Source organism: Salvelinus fontinalis, chromosome 39, assembly GCF_029448725.1.
Source record: "Salvelinus fontinalis isolate EN_2023a chromosome 39, ASM2944872v1, whole genome shotgun sequence".
In the NCBI taxonomy this organism is placed as follows: domain Eukaryota; kingdom Metazoa; phylum Chordata; class Actinopteri; order Salmoniformes; family Salmonidae; genus Salvelinus; species Salvelinus fontinalis.
Genome location: NC_074703.1, coordinates 12,234,483 through 12,261,209, shown reverse-complemented (window position 1 = coordinate 12,261,209; position 26,727 = coordinate 12,234,483). Strand labels below are relative to the sequence as shown.

At 43.3% G+C, this 26,727-nt stretch overlaps 1 protein-coding gene across 2 annotated transcripts; it reads right to left on the bottom strand.

The window, feature by feature from the left end:
* Positions 1-1,650: 1,650 nt before the first annotated feature.
* LOC129838498 (anoctamin-6-like) lies at positions 1,651-26,727 on the bottom strand. 2 transcript variants are annotated; one of them, XM_055905491.1, is made up of 21 exons: positions 21,855-22,110; positions 19,743-19,773; positions 19,519-19,578; positions 18,842-18,970; positions 12,748-12,813; positions 11,846-12,133; positions 11,397-11,510; positions 11,149-11,264; positions 10,840-10,974; positions 10,467-10,572; positions 10,087-10,147; positions 9,739-9,884; positions 9,491-9,568; positions 9,120-9,345; positions 8,576-8,745; positions 8,152-8,249; positions 7,294-7,424; positions 6,306-6,511; positions 5,874-6,079; positions 5,683-5,788; positions 1,651-5,554 (listed from the first exon to the last, which is right to left on the bottom strand). In XM_055905491.1, the coding sequence occupies exons 1-21, from the start codon at positions 21,938-21,940 to the stop codon at positions 5,339-5,341; spliced, it is 2,775 nt and encodes a 924-aa protein (XP_055761466.1). In that variant the 5' UTR covers positions 21,941-22,110; the 3' UTR covers positions 1,651-5,338. The 2 variants fall into 2 exon arrangements, with proteins under 2 accessions (XP_055761466.1, XP_055761465.1); XM_055905490.1 differs by lacking the exons at positions 19,743-19,773; positions 21,855-22,110 and adding an exon at positions 26,437-26,727 and having other exon boundaries at positions 19,519-19,589.

The window sequence follows — 26,727 nt, the reverse complement described above, 5'->3', positions numbered from 1 at the left end:
TAATCAGCTTCTACCCCCAAGCCATTAGACTTCTGAACAGCAAATCAAATGGCTTCCCAGGCTATTTGCATTGCCCCCCCCCCCCCCCCCCCCCATCCTTTACGCTGCTGCTACTCTTTGTTTATTATCTATGCATAGTCACTTTAATAACTCTCCCTACATGTACATATTACCTCGACTAACCCGTGCCCACGCACATTGACTCTGTACCGGTACCTCTTGTATATAGCCTCGCTATTGTTATTTTACTGCTGCTCTTATTTGTTACTTTTATTTCTTATTTTTTGCTTATCAATTTTTTTTACTTAACAGGTATTTTTCTTAAAACTGCATTGTTGGTTAAGGGCTTGTAAGTAAGCATTTCACTGTAAGGTCTACTACACCTGTTGTATTCCGCGAATGTGACAAATCAAATTTGATTTGTGTTCCATTTATTAAATTGGGCAATGATTTCAAGCTAGTGAAATCAATATCCTCTTAATAACTAACCCTGAACAAAACCACAAAACTGTACTCTTTCAGTCAGATTTAAATGTCTATTCAGATCCCTACACAGGCTCGGGACCCTGGGAGGGGGTAACCTCTTTATTCAGCATTCCCTGTAACATTTCTGCTGTAAATCCTGGAGATTCAGAAATATATTTGCCGCCTTCACAATGACGTCTAACTTCTTACATGTTTTATGAGTTTGACTAGTGCAATGTATCACTTGCGCTATAAACGCAACAAAGTCCATCTCCTTCACTGTCGAGATCCTTCTCCTGCATGGCATTCACTGCAGACTGTCGGACATCCGCTACCATCTCATCTCTTCTCAGTCCTTCACACCGGGGTGTTCAATCATTTGCCTGAACAAAATACTGTGTTGATTACTACCAGAGAGGAAGAGGCGAAGCGAGATGTTTTACTCCGCCCAAAATCTGTCCATTAAAAAAATCCCACAATGTGAGGAATTTTGTCATTGAGGTCAATGAGAGTATCGAATTTGCTCAACAAAAAATGTAATTGCTAATTTGCTACTTGAGGCTTATTTGATCTAATAAACGTGTCATAAGGTTAGGTTGTTACGAATGCAACGATATAATTGGACACACGTGACATTTCTGCGTCTTTGACAAAAAAAACGTTATATCAGAGGTTATTTTTAATTTAACCAGGCAAGTCAGTTAATTAAGAACAAATTCTTATTTACAATGACGGCCTACCCCGGACAAACCATAACCAGGATGACACTGGGCCAATTGTGCACCGCTCTATGGGACTCCCAATCACGGCAGGTTGTGATACAGCCTCGAATCAAACCAGGGTCTGTAGTGACGCCTCTAGCACTGAGATGCAGTGCCTTAGACTGCTGCGCCACTCAGGAGCCCTGTTGCAACAGAGATAGATAGAGGACTCATCATGGATATAACCTGTTTTAGCCTTGGACATTGCCATTGAGGGCTTCCACCATTTTAAAGTTGTCAACTGGGTGGGGATTCATATAAGTTAGGAGAAATCATTTAAAGAAGTAAACGAACTACTTTAAAATGCAGTCAGACGCTATAATGGCACAGATGTGCCATTATAGCATCATTACACATGTGCAGTTTTTTGGAAGATGAGCTGTATCTGACCTGAACTTTGAAATGACGACCAACACAATCACAGTTCTATATAAAATACAAAGAATTTAGATTTTATTTGGCATAACATACAAATTACAGTACACTTGACAAAATACTTGAAAGACAAATATTGTACACAGCGGCAGATTGTTAGTTCATATATACCTTTGGTTTAAAAAAAATGACAATATAATACAGCAACATATATTGAGAGGTTGTATAAGAGGTTAGTCTATGGTGATAGACTTCTATCAAAATGCTTAAAATCAAATACATATGTCAAAAATGTTACTGTAAATACTTGAGGTGACCATGAGTTTGTATGGAAGCCCGTACCCGCCACCAAAAAATAAAATCTGACTAAGAGTTATAAGATAGTAAGTCATAATTATGAGATAGTAAGTCGTTATTATGAGATACGTTCAGGCGATCTGTATCATATAAATCCAATGTACACTTTGCATCAGGCCCTCAACTTAAGATAACCTTATGCATATCCTAGTCAATCACACATTGTGTGTGTGTGTGTGTGTGTAAGAAAGAGAGATTGTGGTGATATTGTTCAATATTAACGTGTTGAAGAGTTTTGTTGATGTGAGTTGGTGCCTGTTTGATGACATCTGGTTGACATCAGATTTAATTAATATGTACAAAACATTAGGAACACCTTCCTAATATTGAGTTGCACTCCCTTTTGCCCTCAGAACAGCCTCAACTTGTTGGGTCATGGACTCTACAAGGTGTCGAAAGCGTTCCACAGGGATGCTGGCCCATGTTGACTTCAATGCTTTCCACAGTTGTGTCAAGTTGGCTGGATGTCCTTTGGGTGATGCACCATTCTTGATTCACACGGGAAACTGTTGAGCGTAAAAAACCTTGTAGCGTTGAAGTTCTTGACACTTTCAAACCAATGTATCTGGACCATACTACCATACCCCATTCAAAGGCACTTAAATCTTTTGTCTTTCCCATTCACCCTCTGAATGGCCCACAAACAGAATCCATGACTCAATAAAAATCCTTCTTTAACCCGTCTCTTCCCCTTCATCTACACTGATTTAAGTGGGTTTTACAAGTAAGATCAATAAGGAATCAGCTTTCACCTGGATTCACCTGGTCATGGAAATATGTTTCATACACTCAGTGTAAAGCCACTGATTATTCAATACTGTAACTTAGAAATGAGTAACGGTCTTACCCAATCAGAACCCAAAATACAAGCTTGGTTTACTCTATTGTGTGTAAACAATGCAAATGTTTACAATAATATAGCTTCAAAACATGGTTAAAAATACACTGCTCAAAAAAATAAAGGGAACACTTAAACAACACAATGTAACTCCAAGTCAATCACAGTTCTGTGAAATCAAACTGTCCACTTAGGAAGCAACACTGATTGACAATAAATTTCACATGGTGTTGTGCAAATGGAATAGACAAAAGGTGGAAATTATAGGCAATTAGCAAGACACCCCCCAAAACAGGAGTGGTTCTGCAGGTGGTGACCACAGACCACTTCTCAGTTCCTATGCTTCCTGGCTGATGTTTTGGTCACTTTTGAATGCTGGCGGTGCTCTCACTCTAGTGGTAGCATGCGACGGAGTCTACAACCCACACAAGTGGCTCAGGTAGTGCAGTTCATCCAGGATGGCACATCAATGCGAACTGTGGCAAAAAGGTTTGCTGTGTCTGTCAGCGTAGTGTCCAGAGCATGCAGGCGCTACCAGGAGACAGGCCAGTACATCAGGAGACGTGGAGGAGGCCGTAGGAGGGCAACAACCCAGCAGCAGGACCGCTACCTCCGCCTTTGTGCAAGGAGGTGCACTGCCAGCGCCCTTCAAAATGACCTCCAGCAGGCCACAAATGTGCATGTGTCAGCGTATGGTCTCACAAGGGGTCTGAGGATCTCATCTCGGTACCTAATGGCAGTCAGGCTACCTCTGGCGAGCACATGGAGGGCTGTGCGGCCCCACAAAGAAATTTCACCCCACACCATGACTGACCCACTGCCAAACCGGTCGTGCTGGAGGATGTTGCAGGCAGCAGAACGTTCTCCACGGCGTCTCCAGACTCTGTCACGTCTGTCACATGTGCTCAGTGTGAACCTGCTTTCATCTGTGAAGAGCACAGGGCTCCAGTGGCAAATTTGCCAATCTTGGTGTTCTCTGGCAAATGCCAAACGTCCTGCACGGTGTTGGGCTGTAAGCACAACCCCCACCTGTGGACGTTGGGCCCTCATACCACCCTCATGGAGTCTGTTTCTGACCGTTTGAGCAGACACATGCACATTTGTGGCCTGCTGGAGGTCATTTTGCAGGGCGCTGGCAGTGCACCTCCTTGCACAAAGGCGGAGGTAGCGGTCCTGCTGCTGGGTTGTTGCTCTCCTACGGCCTCCTCCACGTCTCCTGATGTACTGGCCTGTCTCCTGGTAGCGCCTGCATGCTCTGGACACTACGCTGACAGACACAGCAAACCTTTTTGCCACAGTTTGCATTGATGTGCCATCCTGGATGAACTGCACTACCTGAGCCACTTGTGTGGGTTGTAGACTCCGTCGCATGCTACCACTAGAGTGAGAGCACCGCCAGCATTCAAAAGTGACCAAAACATCAGCCAGGAAGCATAGGAACTGAGAAGTGGTCTGTGGTCACCACCTGCAGAATCACTCCTGTTTTGGGGGGTGTCTTGCTAATTGCCTATAATTTCCACCTTTTGTCTATTCCATTTGCACAACAGCATGTGAAATTTATTGTCAATCAGTGTTGCTTCCTAAGTGGACAGTTTGATTTCACAGAAGTGTGATTGACTTGGAGTTACATTGTGTTGTTTAAGTGTTCCCTTAATTTTTTTGAGCAGTGTATAATTTGTATCTGATGGATGGTCAGTCCTTGCATCCATATGTGAGTCCTGTGTCTATGTATTTGAGATTGGTTACATTTCCCCTGCCCCATTCCTCAGCTGTGGTGGGAAAAGCTTTGTTATTGTGTGAATCCCAGATTGACCCTTTAAAAGGGGTCGACTTGCAGGACTATTCAATGTCCATGATCCAGACATTCTCTCATAATTATGACTTTCTATCTCATAACTCATAGTCAGATATTTTTTCCTGGGTGGCGGGAACGAGCTTCCATTCTTGATGGCTTGCCTGGTTAATGCAATTTGAGCTTTTGGAATTATTCCTGACTAAATCAAGCACACCTTGAGTATTAGAAATGTTTGGATAGGCCTAGGCCACAAATTGTATACAAATCTGTATGCTTTGTTTAAAGAAGAAAAGTATTGTTGTCATTCATAGTCTTCCATATGGCATTGAATCCTAATTTTAACATTACAAAACACATTAAATGTAACAGTGTATACATGTGCTGTATGTAACACCCAGGCACTGTTGTGTTCCTCCCAGAAGTGTCTAAGTTAAGACCTCCAAAATATGTCATCATTGTAACAATACAAAACACATTAAATGTAACAGTGTACATGTAACAATCATTGACATAAAAGTGCTAAATATGCAATAGATCCAGAGATCTGAGCAACAGAGCTGAGCTTCATGGCTGGTTTGGTTGGTCGTAATCCCCACCAAGCTATTATGCTACTAATAATATTAATTAATATTAATTAAAGCTATTAAAACATGTATTGAATACATCTTTAGCTGCTCAACAATACTTGGAAATATTGTAGGTCCTGACAAAGGCAGGACTCTCTCTTCTCTGAAAAAGTTTCAGAGATTAAAAGTAAAGGTCCATAATCTCCTCTTCCTTGTCCTCATTTTGTTTAAGTATCTTATCAGCGAAAGGCTTTAAGCGTTTGGTCACCAGTTTGAGGTTGGTCTCGTGAAGGATGACCTGGCTCAAGTACTTCTCTCGTTTGATCTGTTCCCTCACTGTGTAAGGCACGTCCGGGATCACGTAGGACAGAACGAACTTGGTCAGGTATACAATGTGCTGAGGGGACAAGGGTATAAGGGTCGGAAGGAGGGAATTTCTTGAAAGGCTAGAAAATGTCCATCTGGCATTAGACTATACAGTAGAAAGAAAAATCAGGTCAACGTTTCAGAGAAATTTCTACTCACCTCTACAACTATTATGAAAGCCATCTTGGCAGCTATCACATGCCAGTAGTAGATACTGTATTCATATTGTCTGTGGTGTCCTGGTGGATATCTGAAATCTCGATATCTAAAGTATGACAGAGAGACTGCATGAAATATTTCGATGTCTAACACGATTTCATTTAAACTCATCTCATATACATTCACATTACCTGCAGGTGGTGCTGTTATTGAACCAGTAAGGTGTTTGCAAGGGCCGGCTCTTGTTGGAGAAGTCCTGGATGTCGAACACAGAGAGCGTGTTGTTGATGTAGCCCTGCATGGTGTGACTGGAATGGTCTCCATAGGGATACACAGAGAAAGACCAGTAGTAAACCAATCGTGGGATCATGTCTGATGTGAAGGCAATGATCATGGCCTGGCAGAGATACAAGGAAGTGGAGGAGACAGTGCACTTTAAACTGGTGCTCATCATAATAGATGAATTATAATCTAAGAATGTCACTACATCAGCATGGTAACAATAAAATTATATGACTGACATCCAGTGATGGGATTATGCAATGGAAAATAAACCAAGATAAATACATCATCTTAAAAAATATATGTATGTTTCATAATCCAATGGAGGAGCCATCACTCACATTTGATGCCACAGCCAAGATGGCAACACCTTGGAGAATGGGTTGCCACGCCCCGATGTCTTGGGCCTTCTCTGGAACCATGCGGCGGAACTGGGTGATGATCTTCCAGGCGTCCACCCGGATCTCAAAGAGGTTATTGACCAGAGCCAGGACAGGAGCCAGGGGGAAGGAGGCCACGAACAGAGTAACAAAACCAAACTGAATCACTGTAGGAAAAAGCCATGCAGAGACACAAAGCCAAATTTGATCACTGCAGAAAAAAAGCCTTTACATCAATAGATCTGGGAACCTGATACTATGATAGGCTAGCTAGGGGGGAACCTGGTACTATGATAGTAGCTGATAGTATTAGGTTGCCCCTAGCTAGCCTATGATATTAGCTGATAGGCTAGCTAGAGGGGAACCTGATACTATGATAGTTAGTACTGATAGGCTAGCTAGGGGGAACCTGATATTAGTGGATAGGCTAGCTAGGGGGGAACCTGATACTATGATAGTTAGTACTGATAGGCTAGCTAGGGGGAACCTGATACTATGATATTAGTGGATAGGCTAGCTAGGGGGGAACCTGATACTATGATAGTTAGTAGTTGATAGACTAGCTAGGGGGAACCTGATACTATGCTATTAGCTGATAGGCTAGCTAGGGGGGAACCTGATACTATGATAGTCGTTGATAGGCTAGCTATGGGGACACCTGGTACTAGGATAGTAGCTAGGGGGGATTTGCACCATATAGCTTATGTCCATCCAACCCTTCTAGATTAAGTAAGTGCCTTGGGGATAGGGGCTATAGGTGGTTTCTGGACAGAATCCAAAGAAATAGCAGGATCAGCTTAAAAAACTTCCCGAGCATACGCATATAGCTACCACCATATTGTGTCCACACCTATCCAATCCTCTCAGATCTACAGAGGTGCCAGGGGATAGGGGCTAGGGGTTGATTTGGGAGAGAGGGAGAGAGTTTGCATCATTCTTCATATCTTACCCATCTCCAGGTATTCATAGAAGAGGCCCAGCTTCCCAATGTGCTGCAGCTGATAGTCCTGCTCCCAGCGAGGAATCACCTTTTCAGACCCCACACGTGTGCAGTAGCGGAATATCAAATTCTTCATCCACCTGATGATGAGAAACATGTCAATCGCAGAATCATGATGCTTATAACAAGGTAATAGAGCTCGCCAGCTTGTAGTCCTAAAAAACGGAAATTAGTTAGTATTTTCTAATGGGAACATCATAAAAAACTGAAATTAGTTAGCATTTCCTATGAGGAAAATTAATAGGGAAAGAATGGGGTTTTGGGATAAACGCCAAAAATAAGGTCTGAAGTTGAAATAGGATTAGGAGATATTATACGTTTTGTCCTATGAGATAATATCAGTCAGTTAACATGACCTTAATGAATTATGAAGCGTTTATGTGCTTTATGTTTTTGTTTTGATTACATAAATGCTTTAAAATTCACAAAAAGCGATGTTAGCTGATGAAGATGATCTCATAGAACAAAACGTATAAGATCTCCTAAGCCTGTGTTTTTGGCATTTATCCAGAAACCCAACAAAAAAACATTAATTTCCCCATAGGCTTTGGCCAATAAGCCATGGCGGAGTTAGTCTCCGTTAGTGCCTACAAGGAGACGCCTTTATGATTGCTCTCTGAATCAGATAATAATGATGTCTGGATACAGATACACTTGAAGATAAGGGGGTATTCCATTTTGAGTTGGGATGGAATAAACCATTGAACCAACCCTGATCCAATGTAACTGGGAAACTTTACGGTTGCTGGGCTCCTAGAGAGCTGATGTGGTTGGCCATTTTGTTCTTCCATTGAACCAAAAACTTACGGCAGCAACACCTCCTGAATGTTATTCCAGATGGCTTTACCGCCCATGATGATAGTGAGCTGGGTTGTCAATTCAATCAGGCATCCTCCTGGATCACACTGGTAAGGATAAGACACAAACAATGCATCAACCAATGTCGGCCATCTTGTAGTATTACATGATAAAGCACCTCCATTCAAACAACTTGTATTTAGTGGAAGATTTCCAGGTTCATTCATTTGAAATATGAAGGTCTCTTTTAGTCAAACACAAAGGCCACAGAATGCAACATCTAATAATTTGTCAATGAAGTTGGAACACAAGCGAAGTGGAAAAGCAAAACACTGTCATACTGTGTTATCACATATTCTGTACCAAGCACCAAGCTCCAATCAACTGAGCCTTCAATCAACTGATCTTTCAGTCAACTGATAGGTGTACGTACCTCCTCATTCCTGTACTTGCCCAGCAGGTAAACAGGTTGCCCAGGGTAACCAACCACTTTCCCTTTGGCAAAGGCAATGTAGAAGCAGGAGGAGTAGTAGTTGACAAACTGGAACAGGAACATCTTCAGAGTCAGACTGTTCTCATAATCCGTCCTGGTCCTTGGTAGCTCTTTAAAATGAAGTAAGGCATCTTCTCAGTCTCATCAAAAAAACATCAGGCTTAAATCAAGCTTTTGCTGTGTCCAGATTCTGCAAGTGACTCTGGATAAAGACATCAGCTAAGGGCTATCGTAGTGGTGTGAATTTCCTAGAGTATAAATCTGTTGGCATACATATATTTGGATTACTTCAGACCTATTGGCGTGCAATATTTACTCATACCATTGTATAATTGCAGAATGTTTGGGGCACTGCATAAACCTTGCTAAGACACGTTTGAGTGAATATTAGCTCTTGTCTGAAAGCAGTTTGAGAAACACCATAGTTCTGTATAGCAAACCACATATTTCCTGTTTGACATTGTTTGACATTGGGGCGTCTCACCAAAGTCAGTGATCCAGATGGCAACCCTCTCATACAGGATGTTGAGCACCATGATTACTACGAAGCTGATGATAGAAGCAGTGACGGAGGTGGCCATTTGTGCGGTCACATACTCCTTAAACGGTTCGAGCTCCTTTAGGTCAGACTGGAGTCTCGTCGAAAATGAGAAGAACACTGCCAGTCGGTATACGATGATGGCCACCACTGACGCTAGGATCAACACAATCTGAACACAAGCACAAACACAAGAATTGGAGGGGTCAGACTTGAAACAAAGGTTAGGGTTATATAAAACATTTTTTTCTGTTGGAGTGCATATAAATTGGCCTATTCAGAACAAGATACCAGTAGAGAAATCCAAAAGTTTTTACCCAGAATAAGACAGTCCCAATTCCTAAAGACACTCTTACACACCGTCCACAGGCTGTATAAGGTACTTTCTCTTTTACCTAAATGAAGAATAACATGCTTTAGAATGAAGTAATGATACAGGTAATATTTTCATTTTAAAACAAGTATATAACATTACTATCATCGGTTGTGGAGTGTTCTTCTAGCCTCCTGAGTCTGATGCTATGGAATCACCATAGGGACTGTGTGACGAACACATCTTCCTTACCCGTGTGACAGGGTTGATTCTGTCGTGGTTACACTTGGCCTCATACTCGGGACGAGGTTGCTCCTCCTGCTCCAGGAACTCCACGGTGTCCCACTCATACTCCAGTTCTGCTTGGTAGCGCTTCCAGAACTCCAGAAACACGGTCACTAGAACCAGGATGGGAACAAGAGTGTAAAGCTTTATTTGGTCCTAGACTGTAGCATGTGCTGAGGAAAACTTTAATATCATTATCATGCAACATCTAATTGCTAATAAGCTTAGAAAGACAAAACTACACAATAAACTAATCCAGTTTCTGAAAGCTCTACATTTGAACATTTGGTAAGTTGAATGAATTAAATGACTCACCCCAAATGGCCATAAAGACAGCAAACACGAGCGTCCCATAGTTATCAAATATGCACAGTTTCTGAGGAAGGCAAGGTCTCATGAAATACTTAGCTTTTCACATAATTTCTCTCTCCATCCATGACTCTTTGTAAATATATACGAAAACAAACCCTGTTCAAAAAGGTTTCATATGTCTTGTAGCATGTCTCATGGGCCAAAGAGTCTAAGAAAACGGTCTGACATAAAAAGCATTGGCAAATAAAATTTTAAGGGACTCACTATCCATATAAGTCACTTTCATAATCATAATCACTCTGAATTGACCATGTGAGTGAATGAGAAAAAACCTGTACAGCCATGGACCGGAATTATTGAACCCTAATGTATGCAATACTTACTTTAGAAGATTCACAGGTGCTGTTGAGCCTCCAGTACGTGCACTCCTTATCACACTGCGGACACATCACAATATTCCCTCCAATCAAAGGGTCGCACACCTCTTTGCTGTCCAATAAATGAGCAGAGCAGATGGGTTAAACTTCACCAAAAACTCAACAACAAAATGCAACAAAGTTGTTAATCATTGGATTTTCACACTGTCAGGGAACGGAATGGAAGGAACATCAATCAACTTATATTTACTCTACTTACCTTGTGTCCTGTCCTGCACTAATTGATCTTCATTTGATATACACTAGATGTAGCAACTTGTAATATATTTATATGGTGTTGTGGGTTTCTGAAGTACTTTCTTTTGAGTTTTAAACTTACCTCCAGGTGCTTGTTTCTTGAGTCGTGTACCCATAAATGAAACAGCCAAGCCCAACAATAGCAGCGAGGGCGAGCATGGCTGTATAGAAGCCCAGCCAAGCAAAGTAAATGCCAATCTTCTCCCCATAATACTTTCTGTGAGAAAATGAAAGAAAATATTATTTCCATCCCTTATTTGCTATAATTACAATGATTAGGCCTCTAAGCACATTCTGTTCGGAAGAATAATTCTCAACACCTTATTAAACTAAAGGAGTGATGTGCATGCAATGTGCATTTTTTGCAAAAGTAGATTAAAGCATGAATTACCTTATGAGATCAAGTGGCTGCATCTTATAGAAACTTTTAGGGTGAGCCCACTCGTTATACAGGAGGTATCTCTCATTGGGGCACTCATCTTCCTTCGACCTGACGTTGAATCTGCACTAAAGTAAGTTCACAGAAAACAAAACTAAAAAGTTCATAAAAACACTGCTCAGTCTTTTCACAGATTGATGGGTGTTTAATGTACTATGTTGTCAGTTACTAGTGCCACCCCGCTCTTCACCGCCACTCACATCATGTAAGGGATAAGCAGCCTTGTACACCCCCCCATCGAGCAGCTTGGTGACACCAAACTTCTTGATGTTCTCTCGCACCTCATAGGGGGCTCGGCTGAGGATGTAGTAGGCCTGAGGAGGAAGACCAACCATTCTGTTATCATTGAAGTGTAAGGAAAAGAGCATTAACACTGTGTTTTAAGTATAGGTACATTGATATTTTTGTAGAGCAAGGGCTGAATAACCAATCTAAGTGGTCTACCGACCAAATATCTTCTAATACCATTGAGCAGCATCAGAAACCTGAGATGCTTAAACTACCGAAAGAAAGTCAATGAGGTGACTGCTGTTTAGTGATTTATTTTTAATCTCCATCAAAATCTAGTGCGCTGCTGCATCTTTAACTTCTTATTGATTGACTTTTGGGTTTATGTCCCATGATGAGGTGAAGAAAGCAGCGCACTTGCCATTCTACTCCTCATGGACGGCGTGAAGAAGAGGTCCCGGTCCTTCACGTAGAAGTACTCCAGTCTGTCCTTCTCGAATGGGGCGGTGAAGTACTCCGTCTCCTTGGCTATGAGGTCCTCGCTGGGGTAGAAGTGTTTGGTGATGCAACTGAGGAAGTTAAAGGGCGAGGACGTGGTGGACAGGTCATTGGGCTGAATGGGCAGCTTGATGTGGAGAACCTCGGCGTAGGTACACAGCATGTCCCAAGGCATGTGCACCTTGACGAACAACAGCTTCTCATCCACCACCTTGTCGGAATGATGAAGATAAAACAGCAAGGCAGCCCTTTTCATTTCAACTAAATATATTACAACTTAAGTAATCCCCTAACGGGAAATTAAGAAGATATTGCCATGATCATAAATTACATCCTCCACATAAAACAAGTACTAAAACATCACATTAATCTAATGTAATGCTTTATTATCTATAAAATCAGAAGTTGGCTCTGTGTTTATCAATGTTAACTCATTGATCCTCTTCCATGAAATACCACTAAAGTTTGCCAATAATTGGTCAACTACTCTAATGGAATTGGTGCCATTGAATTGCAGTGGAAAACTCTCAACCCTTTCTGAGGAAATAGTTGGCTGTTAAAGGAAAACAACTCTGTCTGCCATCTAAAATGCAGCCAAAAACAAGACCCACAAGGTCACTTAAATAAGCAGTATGATAATAAAACTGTGTAACAAAAACAAACAGGTGTTTCTCTACCATTTAAGACCAAACGAATGTAAGATACTAAATATTGTTTCCACCCAATCGTCCCTGAAGATCGACACACTCAACCCCACTCTGCAAGCTAACAGCAAAGTCAATACATAAAGCCAGTCCTTGTAAAATGCATTATGTGGCCACTCACAGATCTGGCAGCCTCTAGTTCCATCCCCATCTTCATCAAGCTGGCCTCAAAGTACTCTCTGCGTTGCTAGGAAAGAGAATACAGGATGTTAAATCAATGGATCCCGTGTTTGTAACACTGTCCCTTCGGTTTCCCTATTGGATAAGGTCCAATTGTCACGAATCCCGCCGAGGATGGTGCCTCTTCCTGTTCGGGCGGGGCTCGGCGGTCGTCGTCACCGGCCTACTAGCTGCCATCGTTTCTTTCTTTTTGGTTTCTGTTAATTTGGGCTGATTGGGTGCACCTGTTTTGAGTTTAGTTTGGTGGGTAGGCTATATAAGGTTAGGTAGCCCGCTGGCTGTTGTGCGGGCTTACTTTCTGTTATGTTGGTGTAGGATCTTGTAGTGGATTTTGTTATTTTCCTCGGAAGAGTTTAGTCTGGTGTTATTGGACTTTTCTTATGTGCCCGTATGTGTTAGGGCATGATTTTCCCGTGCATTGGAAAATAAATTCCACGTTCCTTAACTTTGCTCTCTGCGTTTGACTCCATTCCACCCAGCACTCCTAGTAGCTCTGACAGAAGCCCGCACCACCTATGGAGTCAGCAGGAGCCACGACCACCCCTCTCCCAACTATGGAGGAGCGTGTCCAGCATCATACAGCGGTACTTCAGCGTATCGGATCAGCGATGGACCAGATGATGGAGAGGATGGAACGATGGGAGAGGAGTGGTCTCCCGACGCCCCCTACAGCTCCCCTGCAGACGACACAACCCACTCCCACAGGGTCATCGGCTGGGACCAGCTCATTGCGTCTCACCCCACCGAAGGAGTACGATGGAGCAGCGGCTGGTTGCCAGGGGTTTTTGCTCCAGCTTGAGCTATACCTGGCTACCGTGCGTCCGACTCCCTCGGAGGAAGAGAGTGTAAGCCTCCTTGTCTCCTGTTTATCGGGGAGAGCCCTGGACTGGGCCAACGCGGTATGGAACAGCCCGGACTCTGCTCGGGACCATTATGCAGAGTTCACCCGCCGGTTTCGGGCTGTGTTCGACCACCCACCAGAGGGCCGAGCGGCGGGTGAGCGTCTGTTCCACCTGAGACAGGAGACGAGGAGCGCCCAGGAGTTCGCTTTAGAGTTCCGGACCTTGGCTGCTGGAGCGGGGTGGAATGACAGGGCCTTAATAGACCATTACCGTTGTAGCCTTCGGGAGGACGTCCGGCGGGAGCTAGCTTGTCGGGACACCACACTATCTCTAGATGAACTGATCGACATGTCGATTCGACTAGATAACCTGCTAGCTGCCCGCGGGCGTTCAGAGGGGGTCCTGTCCATTCCACCTTCCAGCTCTCCCGCTCCAACTCCGATGGAGTTGGGAGGAGCTGCATCTAGGGGGACCGGAGGAGGTGGCTCTTCCTGCACCTACTGTGGCCGGAGAGGACACACTTCGGACCGGTGCTGGAGGAGTCCATCTGGGAGTCGGGATGGCAGGCGGAATACTCCTCGGCCACCTCAGGTGAGTAGGCACAAGACTCACCCAGAGCTCCCTGTTGGTCATATGTTTTTGGTTATTTTTTTCCCTGCGTTTTTTCCCTCTCTTCAGCATAAGGCGCTAGTCGACTCAGGCGCAGCTGGGAGTTTTATGGATCGCGGACTCGCCCGTAGGTTGGGTGTTCCGCTGGTGCAGATAGACCCACCTTTTCCCGTGCACTCCCTAGATAGCCGACCGTTAGGGTCAGGACTGGTCAGGGAGGCCACGATTCCGCTGGACATGGTAACCCAGGGGGATCATAGGGAGCAGATCAGTTTTTACCTTATTGATTCACCTGGTTTTCCAGTGGTGTTGGGGATTCCCTGGCTAGCCATTCACAATCCCCTCATTTCCTGGCGACAGGGAGCTCTTCAGGGGTGGTCAGATGAGTGTTCAGGTAGGTGTGTGGGAGTTTCCATCGGTGCCACCTCGGTGGAGAGTCCAGACCAGGTTTCCACTGTGCGCATTCCCCCAGAATATGCCGATTTGGCTATCGCTTTTAGTAAGAAGGAAGCGACTAAATTACCCCCTCATCGACGGTGGGATTGCGTGATAAACCTCCAGGAGAACGCTGCACTTCCCAGGAGTCACGTGTACCCTTTGTCACAGGAGGAGACGTTGGCTATGGAGACATATGTCACGGAAGCTCTGGGACAGGGGTTCATTCGGCCCTCCATGTCACCCGCCTCCTCGAGTTTCTTTTTTGTGAGAAAAAAAGAGGGAGGACTGCGTCCGTGCATTGATTATCGAGGTCTAAATTCAATCACAGTGGGATTTAGTTATCCACTACCTCTGATCGCTACGGCGATGGAATCATTCCACGGAGCGCGTTTTTTCACAAAACTGGACCTCAGGAGCGCGTATAATCTGGTGCGTATTCGGGGAGGAGACGAGTGGAAAACAGCGTTTAGTACCACATCAGGCCACTATGAGTACCTCGTCATGCCGTATGGGTTGAAGAATGCTCCAGCCGTTTTCCAATCCTTTGTAGATGAGATTCTCAGAGACTTGCAGGGGCTGGGTGTGGTAGTATATATTGATGACATCTTGATCTATTCTGCCACACGCGCCGCTCATGTCTCCCTGGTGCGCAGGGTGCTTGGGCGACTGCTGGAGCATGACCTATACGTCAAGGCTGAGAAATGTGTGTTCTCCAAACCAGCCGTTTCCTTCCTGGGTTATCGCATTTCCACCTCGGGGGTGAGGATGGAGTGTGACCGCGTAAACGCCGTGCGTAATTGGCCGACTCCAACCACGGTAAAGGAGGTGCAGCGGTTTTTAGGGTTTCCCAATTACTACCGGAGGTTTATCCGGGGTTTTGGTCAAGTGGCGGCACCAATTACCTCACTGCTAAAGGGGGGGCCGGTGCGTTTACGGTGGTCGGCTGAGGCAGATGGAGCCTTCAACCAGTTGAAGGCAAGGTTTACTGAGGCTCCCGTGTTGGCGCATCCGGACCCTTCGTTAGCGTTCATAGTGGAGGTGGATGCGTCCGAGGCTGGTGTTGGAGCCGTGCTTTCCCAGCGCTCGGGCGCGCCACCGAAGCTCCGTCCCTGTGCTTTCTTTTCTAAGAAGCTGGAGCCGGCGGAGCGGAACTATGATGTGGGGGATCGGGAGTTACTAGCTATGGTAAAAGCCCTGAAAGTGTGGAGACACTGGCTTGAGGGGGCCAAATACCCTTTTCTCATCTGGACTGACCACCGAAATCTGGAGTATATCCGAGAGGCGAAGAGACTGAGTCCGCGTCAGGCTAGGTGGGCCATGTTTTTTACTCGTTTTAGATTTAAGATCTCTTACCGACCAGGTTCCCTTAACACCAAGGCTGACGCGCTGTCACGTCTTTATGACACGGATGACCGGTCCATCGATCCGACTCCCATCCTTCCAGCCTCGTGTCTGGTGGCCCCGGTGGTATGGGAGGTGGACGCGGACATCGAGCGGGCGTTAAGGGTAGAACCTGTGCCATCCCAGTGTCCTACTGGCCGTAGGTACGTACCGCTTGGTGTTCGTGATCGTTTGATTCGGTGGGCTCATACACTACCTTCTTCGGGTCATCCGGGGATTGAGAGAACAGTGCGGGATCTTAGGAGGAAATACTGGTGGCCCACCTTGGCTAAGGACGTGAGACTCTATGTTTCTTCCTGCTCGGTATGCGCACAGAGTAAGGCTCCTAGGCACCTACCTAGAGGGAAGTTACAACCCCTCCCGGTTCCACAACGGCCATGGTCTCATTTATCGGTAGATTTCCTGACTGATCTTCCTCCTTCTCAGGGGAACACTACCGTTTTGGTCGTTGTGGATCGGTTTTCTAAGTCCTGTCGTCTCCTTCCATTGCCTGGTCTCCCTACGGCCCTACAGACTGCGGAGGCTCTTTTTACCCACGTCTTCCGGCACTACGGGGTGCCGGAGGACATCGTATCTGATCGAGGTCCCCAGTTCACGTCCCGGGTATGGAGGGCGTTTATGGAGCGTCTGGGGGTCTCGGTCAGCCTTACCTCTGGGTATCACCCTGAAAGTAATGGGCAGGTGGAACGGGTGAACCAGGAAGTGGGTAGGTTTCTGAGGTCGTATTGCCAGGACCGGCCTGGAGAATGGGCAAGGTACGTTCCGTGGGCAGAGTTGGCCCAGAATTCACTCCGCCACTCCTCAACTAACATGTCGCCATTTGAGTGCGTATTGGGGTACCAGCCGGTCCTGGCTCCGTGGCATCAGAGCCAGACCGAAGCTCCTGCGGTGGAGGAGTGGGTCCAGCGCTCTAGAGAGACCTGGCGGGCAGTCCAGGCCTCTCTTAGGCAGGCCAGTGAGCGTCAGAAGAGGAGCGCTGACCGCCACCGCAGTGAGGCCCCTGTGTTCGCACCAGGGGACAGGGTCTGGCTCTCGACCCGAAACCTGCCCCTCCGCCTGCCCTGCCGGAAGCTGGGGCCGCAGTGTGTGGGGCCATTTAAAGTCCTGAGGAGGATAAACGAGGTGTGTTATAGATTACAACTCCCCTCTTACTATCGTATTAACCCCTCGTTTCATGTGTCTCTCCTCAGGCCGGTGGTAGCTGGTCCCCTTCAGGAAGGTGAGGTGCCGGAGGTCCCTCCGCCCCCTCTGGATATCGAGGGGTCCCCGGCGTACGCTGTACGAGCTATTCTGGACTCGAGACGCCGGGTGAGGGGCCTGCAGTACCTCGTTGACTGGGAGGGGTACGGTCCGGAGGAGAGGTGCTGGGTACCTGGGAAGGATATTTTAGATCCTTCCCTCTTGGCTGATTTCCACCGTCGCCACCCGGAGTGTCCTGCGCCTCGCCCTCCGGGTCGTCCTCGAGGCCGGGGTCGGCGCGCTGCGGGAGCCGCGCGTCAGAGGGGGGGTACTGTCACGAATCCCGCCGAGGATGGTGCCTCTTCCTGTTCGGGCGGGGCTCGGCGGTCGTCGTCACCGGCCTACTAGCTGCCATCGTTTCTTTCTTTTTGGTTTCTGTTAATTTGGGCTGATTGGGTGCACCTGTTTTGAGTTTAGTTTGGTGGGTAGGCTATATAAGGTTAGGTAGCCCGCTGGCTGTTGTGCGGGCTTACTTTCTGTTATGTTGGTGTAGGATCTTGTAGTGGATTTTGTTATTTTCCTCGGAAGAGTTTAGTCTGGTGTTATTGGACTTTTCTTATGTGCCCGTATGTGTTAGGGCATGATTTTCCCGTGCATTGGAAAATAAATTCCACGTTCCTTAACTTTGCTCTCTGCGTTTGACTCCATTCCACCCAGCACTCCTAGTAGCTCTGACACCAATCTGTTTCTCTTATTACTCTTGTAATGAAAAGTGCTTATTACATTATTACTATTAACCCATCTTAACTGTGGTTGTGTATAATAAATAATGAATGAAAAGTGTAATTATATTGACATTACATTGACTGATTTCCCCTCGATGGATAGCAATGCATTGACTGATTTCAACCATGTATGAAACTGACTACATCTATATGGGAATTGTGTGTACGATACAAGACGCCTTCTGATAAAACCACGTCAAATAAATAAAAGCTCATTGGTCAATCAAAATACATTGTTACTATATACGTCTGTATGCTTCTGTTAAGTGCATCCACAATACTTGTAAAGAATTGTAAATACAGTATATATATATATATATATGTAAATAGCCTCATAATAATCATAGGGCTACCTTAGATTTGACACACAGTGACTGAAGCAAAGAAAAACTCCCTGTACAAATATTCAGAGTCAATATTCCGGGTGTACAATGAGAAAGTGTTGTGTGAATGCCTTAGGTCCTGGCATAATACAACACCAGCGTCTATGACGGAACATAACACTGATTCCTACAAGTTAACATCTTTGATGGAATGCAGCTTTAGTAACTTGTTTCATAGATAATACAGTACTCCTCTTAAGCTATAAGAAATCACATTTAGATTCACATATTCCTCAAAACTATGCTTACATTGTGAAACTGCATTTAATTTCAAACAAGCTTTTTCACAGCACAGTAGGAATACTGTTTTTAACTTCTGCCAGACAGAAACCTGCTGACCATGTTGAAGGTGAATAAGGATGCTTAGACTCACAATCTGCCACCAGAAATGCACTTACTTTACGTTTCTGGAACGTTCTATTTTTGTCAGTCTCCTTCATGTCCTCATCTTCATAGACTAAGACAAAGTCGATCCGTCTAACCCCATCATTGAAGAACAGAGAGTCAGATTTGCCGTTGAACTCAACCTGTGGGCAAAAACAACAGGCGATATCTGGTAGCTCCACAGTGATATCTGGTAGCTCCACAGCCTCAAACTCAAACTCTTCTTCTTCCATGATATCATACATGTCCTTTAACGAGAGAGGGACTGACAGACAGCCTCACTGTGCTTGTACGAGACCCTACAAGACTACGTCTTTCTCAACTGACATCAGACTTAGATGGGAGAGGGAGGGAAGAGTCTACAACGGCAAAAAGTGACACACCCTTTTTTGTTCCATGAATAATAACAGTCCACATTTGGATTGGGATCAAACATAGACCTCTCTTGTAATTACAGATATTTGCCACATTGATTCACGCATTTTCTGCATATGAAAATACAAAAGCGAATCAATCCACATCCCTCTTGGTGAAATACATGCAAGAACAAGCCATATTATACAAATATGGTATTAATTGTAAAGTTATTCATTGGCAGCTCAAACTAATACTACAACTACTATCAAAGCTATGAGTACTAATCATTTTCATAATGCAGAAATGTTATACAATTTAAAGGGTTGAGACTCACCTTCTCCACTTTGGGCACTGATGCCCCCTCAGGTATAGTCTCATAGGTTGGCAAAAACTCCTGAGAATAGACTGCCCCCCCCCAACAAAAACATGTATTAAAGACATAAGAGACATGCATGACAAGATCTTGATGGAGATTTGACTCTTTTTAACCACCATCTTTTGTAAGACTCTGACAAGGCCCAGCAGATACACATGATCAGATTTACTGAGCATATGCACCAGTGCAAAGTACTCACATCTATATTTCAGAGGGGAATATAATACCAAAGTAAAGCACATTCAACAACCCACATTAAATTGTGTTCATTCAGTTAAATGTTACATTTTATTGTGTCTGGTACTACATTCATACTTTACACAACAGATAACATTCCATCAGGAAAACTTCCAAACATCCCATGGTAGAAAATACTACTGGAACCTAATGTAACTGGAATCAGATGGTGTTTGAAAGACATTACTCTTAGTAACGCCCTGGAAAAGACTGTAAATGTTCAAACTCAGATACTCCATGGTGGAATAGTTTAAGTCTCTTAGGCAAATTCCTCCATTCGACAAGTTAATAGCAACTGTGCTAATAAAACTGTGCTGAAAACATTATTTTAAAATCTTCCAATGTGTCACGTTCGCTAGAAGCATACTCGGACCAACGTGCAGCGTGATCTGGGTTCCACATCTTTATTTATTTAAAGTAAGTGAACTACATAACAAAACAATAAAAGATTACGAAACGTGACGACAATGGAGTGCTGACATACAACTACACATAAACAATATCCCACCAAACACAGGTGGAAAAATGCTACTTAAATATGATCCCCAATTAGAGACAACGATAGCCAGCTGCCTCTAATTGGGAATCATACCAAACACCAACATAGAAAACAAAACTAGGACCCCACATAGAAATAATACACTAGACTAAACCCCCAGTCACGCCCTGACCTACTCCACCATAGAAAATAAGGACTCTCTATGGTCAGGACGTGACACAATGTTATTGAATTGAAGCATGCCTGATGTACTTCACTTGACTTGCTTGTATGCAATATCTCTCACTTGTTTGGCATGCAGATCCTTTGAAGTTACCAGAAATACTTAGATACTTGCATACTGCATGCCATGTGTCATGTATTTCTCCAAGTTTGACTGTGAACATATGAAACGCAATACAATATTTACCTTCAGCAAAACCATCTAGCTATGTGATTTATACAGGCAACCCTTTTCCCCCTGTAGAGTTCTTCCCTAGGAACAGACATGCTTCGCTGAGCCTGATTGTACTGATGCTAGACCAGGTGAAAGGCTATGTTTACTAGCTCATGGTAGAAAGACAAACTGATGAAGCACCAGCACTTGTTGGAAGCCCTTTCAAAGTACTTTGTTAAATGGAGAGTATAAAACACACTAAATGGATGTGAATGTTTTTCAGGCCCTTCCCTCATTACATATATATAACTACAATTATTATCACGTAATTATCAATTAATGAAAACCTGCCTGATCCCAGAGAATTGATACATTGTAGGAGAGTGGGAGTCTACATTGGGCCAATAATAGGTTCGTTTTTTGTGAATTTAGACTGGGGTAGGGGAAAGCTGTGCTGTCAGCCATAGGCTATGACTGAAATCTGGCATCTGTGAATGTAATCAGTGCCGTTATTAGGCCTATGCCTATCTATTGCTATGTCCTCCAGTGTGATCAAGGAATACTTATGTATTCCAGCGACCTTAGTACAACAACTAGCAACTTAGTCAAGTAAGTCACTGTAATGGCTAAGGCCTTAGCCTGACAACCACAGATATTCCAACATTCGCTGCACTGGTGTCAGAAGTGGGATGGGGCATCCTTCATGGTAAACACTGAGACCATCAAAGGTGTGCCTGTGCATAAAGAGATTTGGAAACATTGGAGCTTACTTTCCAAAGGAAGGATTGACCAGTCAGTGACTGGGTTTGATTCCCAGTTATGATACCCTCGAATTCAATACAGTATTATAGACACTGTGGTAGATGATAATGAAGTTTATGATAATGTATAGTGTCTGGTAGAGCAGAACCCTCTCATTAAAGAGGGCAATGGTGGTGCCAAAAGTCAGTACTGTTATTGCATAATTTTTGAATGTCTGAAATAACAAAGGAGAAAATATATAAGGTAAACAACAGAATAACATTTGAGAAGAAACATTTTTGCAAAAACAATTATATTTTAAATAGTGTAGCATATGGTTCATGATAGGTGAAAACGAAAAGTTACAAAGGAAGCCTACATTCTTCTGCCCCTTTCTCTTGCGATAAAATATCTCGTATGGTACCTAAGTCCTCTATCATTCCCATCTCTATCTCCGTGTCGCCCTCCAATTCTGTTTCAGACACATAATCAATTTTTAAAATGTCGTTGTACCCGTCCTCGCTCATTTTAATAAAACTGTCACATATCACAAGTCATCAATGGTTAAAAGTGGAGGGTTGTCTGGAAAATCTTACCGCGGAAATAACGCATCATGTAGATTACTGCCAATGAGCTGCATTTGTTTACAAAGTTCCTACTTTATTTGTCAACATTGTTTCAAAAGAAAAAACGCTGCATGCTTTTCAGAACAAATTCTAATTTCAAAGAATGGGTGGGGTAGTCCTATACGGACTATGAGTACTTTAGGAGGAGGGTTTTTGAGTAGTCTCTCTAGACATACCGGTTCCCTCCCACCAGCCTTTGAGCGATTTGGCAGTTTTGTTACGCCCACAAACTGTCTGAATAGCATTCGTTAGGCCGGTAGTGTAGTTGTCGTTTTCCGAATTACATATGCAGTGAATGATTCTCATTGGGAAATATTATTATTGCATTTGCTGGTTATTATTAACCAGTGGGTCCGTGGGTGTCCTCAAAGAGCTTTGGGGTCCTGAAAAGGCAGGGACAATGCGAACAAATTGAGCATAACAGTACGGCCAAAGAATCTCACATTTCATTGAAGGATTGTTTGACATCCATATTGTGGAATTTCATATCTTGAGTGTTGACAATAAATATAGACCACATATTTTACTCTTAAAATGTGACCCCTTGTTATCTGTTCGGATCTCAACCAAATTCCCTGTCAGATATGGTTCCCTATACTGTTCCATATTAGATAGACCTACGGGTCCCCACCATACTGTTCCCCATTAGATAAGTTCAGTGGCGACCCATCATTCGTTGCCTGTTTTGCATGTTATTTTGGCATTAATACGTGTCACATATCAGTTTGCAAACAATGTAAAGCAAATATACACTACCATTAAAAAGTTTGGGGTCACTTAGAAATGTCCTTGTTTTGGAAAGAAAAGCCATTTTTTTGTCTGTTAAAATAACATCAAATTGATCAGAAATACAGTGTAGACATTGTTAATTGTAGTCATTGTAAATGACTATTGTAGCTGGAAACAGCTGATTTTTTTATGGAATATCTACATAGGCCCAATATCAGCAACCATCACTCCTTTGTTCCAACGGCAAAAACAAGGACATTTCTAAGTGACCCCAAACTTTTTAACGGTAGTGTACATTGTAAACAGTTACGGTAAAATTCTGTCCCACAAGCAATTAATCCAGGTGTATGGAGATGTATGCTAAATACAAAATTATAATAAACTAATCTGAGCTCTGCCACAAAAATGGAAGGGGCAATTACTTAAAAGAGAAAATAATGAATTAGTTTTAAAAATAATAAATGGCTTAAAACGACCAATATAAATTGTAAAATGTATCAGTTTCACTTACAGTCAAGAGGGTGGAACACTATGCAGCATAAAATTCAAGCTAGTTGGGAACAGATTTTCGATATCCCAACACCATGGCATCAGGTTTATGAACCGATATACAAAACAACAATTGACCAGTGGTGGAAAAAGTACCCAATTTTCATACTTGAGTAAAAGTAAAGATACCCTAAACACCTTGCCCAAACCGGCTGCGCACGTACGCCATCGTGCGCTATCGTGCATAAATTGATTTTGCCCCCCACACCAAACGCGATCACGACAAGCAGGTTCAAATATCAAAACAAACTCTGAACCAATGACATTAATTTGGGGACAGGTCGAAAAGCATTAAACATGTATGGTAATTTAGCTAGTTAGCTTGCACTTGCTAGCTAACGTTAATTTGTCCTATTTAGCTAGCTTGCTGTTGCTAGCTAGCTAATTTGTCCTGGGATATAAACATTGAGTTGTTATTTTACCTGAAATGCACAAGGATCTCTACTCCGACAATTAATTCACACATAAAATGGCCAACTGAATCGTTTCTAGTCCTCTCCTCCTTCCAGGCTTTTTCATCGTTTAAATTATATGGTGATCGCATCTAAACTTTCATTGTATTACCACGACTACCGGCAAAACAGTTCGTCTTTCTATCACCCACGTGGGTATAACCAATGAGGAGATGGCACGCAGGTACCTGCTTCTATAAACCAATGAGGAGATGGGAGAGGCAGGACTTGCAGCGCGATCTGCGTCAGAAATAGGAACGACATATATTTTAGCCCTTGGTGTCGCAGACGCGCAAGCAGTGTGGGTGCAATAATTGAATAACATGGATTTCAAAATTTATTTTGCGACGCTCGCGCACGTGACGTGTTCGGTCTGGTCAGCATGTGATAGAAAATGACTCACGTAAATGTGAAAGTCACCAAGTAAAATACTACTTGAGTAAAAGTCTAAAAGTATTCGGTTTAAAATATGCTTAAGTATCAAATGTAATTGCTAAAATATACTTAAGTATCAAAAGTAAAAGTACAAATCATTTCAAATTATTTTTATTAAGCAAACCAGAAGGCCCCATTTTTTTGAAAGCCATGGGCACACTCCAACATTCAGACATTATTCACTAACAAAGCATGTGTGTTTAGTGAGTCAGCCAGATCAGAAGCAGTAGGGATGACCAGGGATGTTCTCTTGATAAGCAAGTGAATTGGACCCTTTTCCTGTCCTGCTAAGCATTCAAAATGTAAGGAGGACTTTTGGGTGTCAGAGAAAATGTATGGAGTAAAAAGTAAATCGTTTTCTTTAGGAATGTAGTGAAGTAAAAGTAAAAGTTGTCAAAAAATATAAATAGTTTAGTAAAGTACAGATACCCCCAAAAAACTAACTGAGTAGTATTTTTACTTAAGTACTTTACACCACTGCAACTGACGCATCAATCCATTCTTTTCAATTTAAGCTATTATAGGAAATTCTTGCTACAAAAAGAATGCTCTGTATATCGGGCATTAAACAGTCAGCCCTGTGCAGGAATGGTATGTTATGTCTTAATATCAGGGCACGGTTTGACCTACAAACTGAATTTTGGGGGGATTTGAAGGACCACAGTCAGTCAATAGGAAATATCATTGTGCTGTTGGGTAAAATGTTTATTTTTGGGTCAATTTCAGCAGAAATGTTGTAGATGGGGAGTTTCAAGTCCCTAGTGACACACCATGGGAGAATGGAGGGATGTAGCAAGAGAAAATGGTAGAATTATGATTTACTGGGAAAACTGGGTTGATCTGTGGCTGTCTGAAGGTTTGAATTAATGAGTGTGGAAATAAATACATACACACATGCACAGTATAAAGGTTTGAGGTTCTCCAATCAGGGGTGAGGGTGGGGATGTGATTATTGTATGTTTTGTGTTTAGTTATTTATGTTTTGTGTTTTGGTTTCATACTGTGAGTGGTGTCTGTGCTGGTCCTGGTGGTTATCGGTGCGCTCGCTTCCATGCCCTCCCGGACGTTGGGAGGGGCTCAGTCCTTCCCACCCTTGGAAAATCCCTTTGGGCCAGGGAAGTGGCTTCGCCCTTCAGGCCTCTTGGGGCAGGTGGGGGCGAGCGCACCCACTGACCAGAGCACCCACTGATGGGAGCAGCCATTGGTATTGTCATTGTATTGTTGTTTTAATATATATATAGTGTTTAACATACACATCCAAAATGTATGAATAGAAAATAGTAATACTTTACACACACATGAAGGTACCCATAAGCAATCATTTCTGATTATTTAGTTTTTTTAACACAAATGTGAAAAATTGGTGGATATAGCATTTTGGAAATAAACTCTTAAATAACTACAAAGTAATGATCTAATTATTAACAAACTGCCCGAAGATCCCGACGATCGAAGGATATTTGATTGTGTGGGAAAGTGGGAGTGTACATTGGGCCAATAATAGTAGGGACAAGCTGTGCAGCCAGCCATAGGCTATGACTGAAATATTGCATCTGTGAATCAGTTTGGTTGTTAGCCTATGCTTTGTCCACCAGTGTAATAAAGGAATATGTATGTATTCCAGCGACCTTAGTACAAGAACTAGCGACCTCGTCAGATGAGTCTGATTTATTGGTGTAATGGCTAACGTGTTAGTCTGAGCACCACAGATATTCAGGTTTGAGTCCCGGTCACGACACCCCAAATTCGCTGCATTGTAAGAAGTGGTATGGAGCACCCTTCATGGTAAACACTGAAAGTATCGAAAGTGTGCATGAGTGACCTTGGACTGACAATCGCAGAGACAGTTTGAGTCCAAGCTAATTTACTACAGTTTTATAAACACTGATGATAATGAAGTTTATGATAACGTATAGTGTAGGGTATATTGAGGCAGATAAAAAAAGATACCTGAGTTGAGCGTTCCTCAGCTAAGCAGAACCCTCTCATTACAGAGGGCAATGGTGGTGCCAAAAGTCAATACTGTTATTGCATACTTTTTAAAGTTTGAAATAACCAAGGAGAAAATATATAAGGGACACAACAAAATAACATTTGAACAAATAAAATAAAATGTTGGTTCGTGAAAGGCGGAAACGATAGGTTACAGAGGAAGGCTACATTATTCCGCCCTTTTGTCTTGCAATTAATCGTCTCCCGTTGCAAAATATAATGAAATCCACGTTAACTCACCAACTTCCATTCCCATCTCTATTTCCGTGTCGCCCTCCAATTTTGTCTCGGACAAAGAATCCATTTCAAGAATGTTGTCCCCACTCTCACTCATCTCAAATATGTCACATAGTACAACAAGTCATCAACGGTTAAACCTGGATAGCAAAATGGCACGGCGGAATTAACGCATCATGTAAGATCACTGCCAATGAGCTCCATGTATTCCAAAAGTTCCCACTTTATTTCTCAACATCGTTTCAAAAGAAAAAACATTGCATGTTTTTTAGATCAAGTTCAAACTTGAGAGAA

Coding starts and splice junctions, on each gene's coding strand:
- LOC129838498 (XM_055905491.1), bottom strand. CDS start 21,940: ATGAGCGAGGACGGGTACAACGACATTTTAAAAATTGATTATGTGTCT. Junction 10,573..10,839: donor CAAGAAACAAGCACCTGGAG/GTAAGTTTAAAA, acceptor TTTATTGGACAG/CAAAGAGGTGTGCGACCCTT. Junction 7,425..8,151: donor ATTCAGGAGGTGTTGCTGCC/GTAAGTTTTTGG, acceptor TCTCATCATCAG/GTGGATGAAGAATTTGATAT.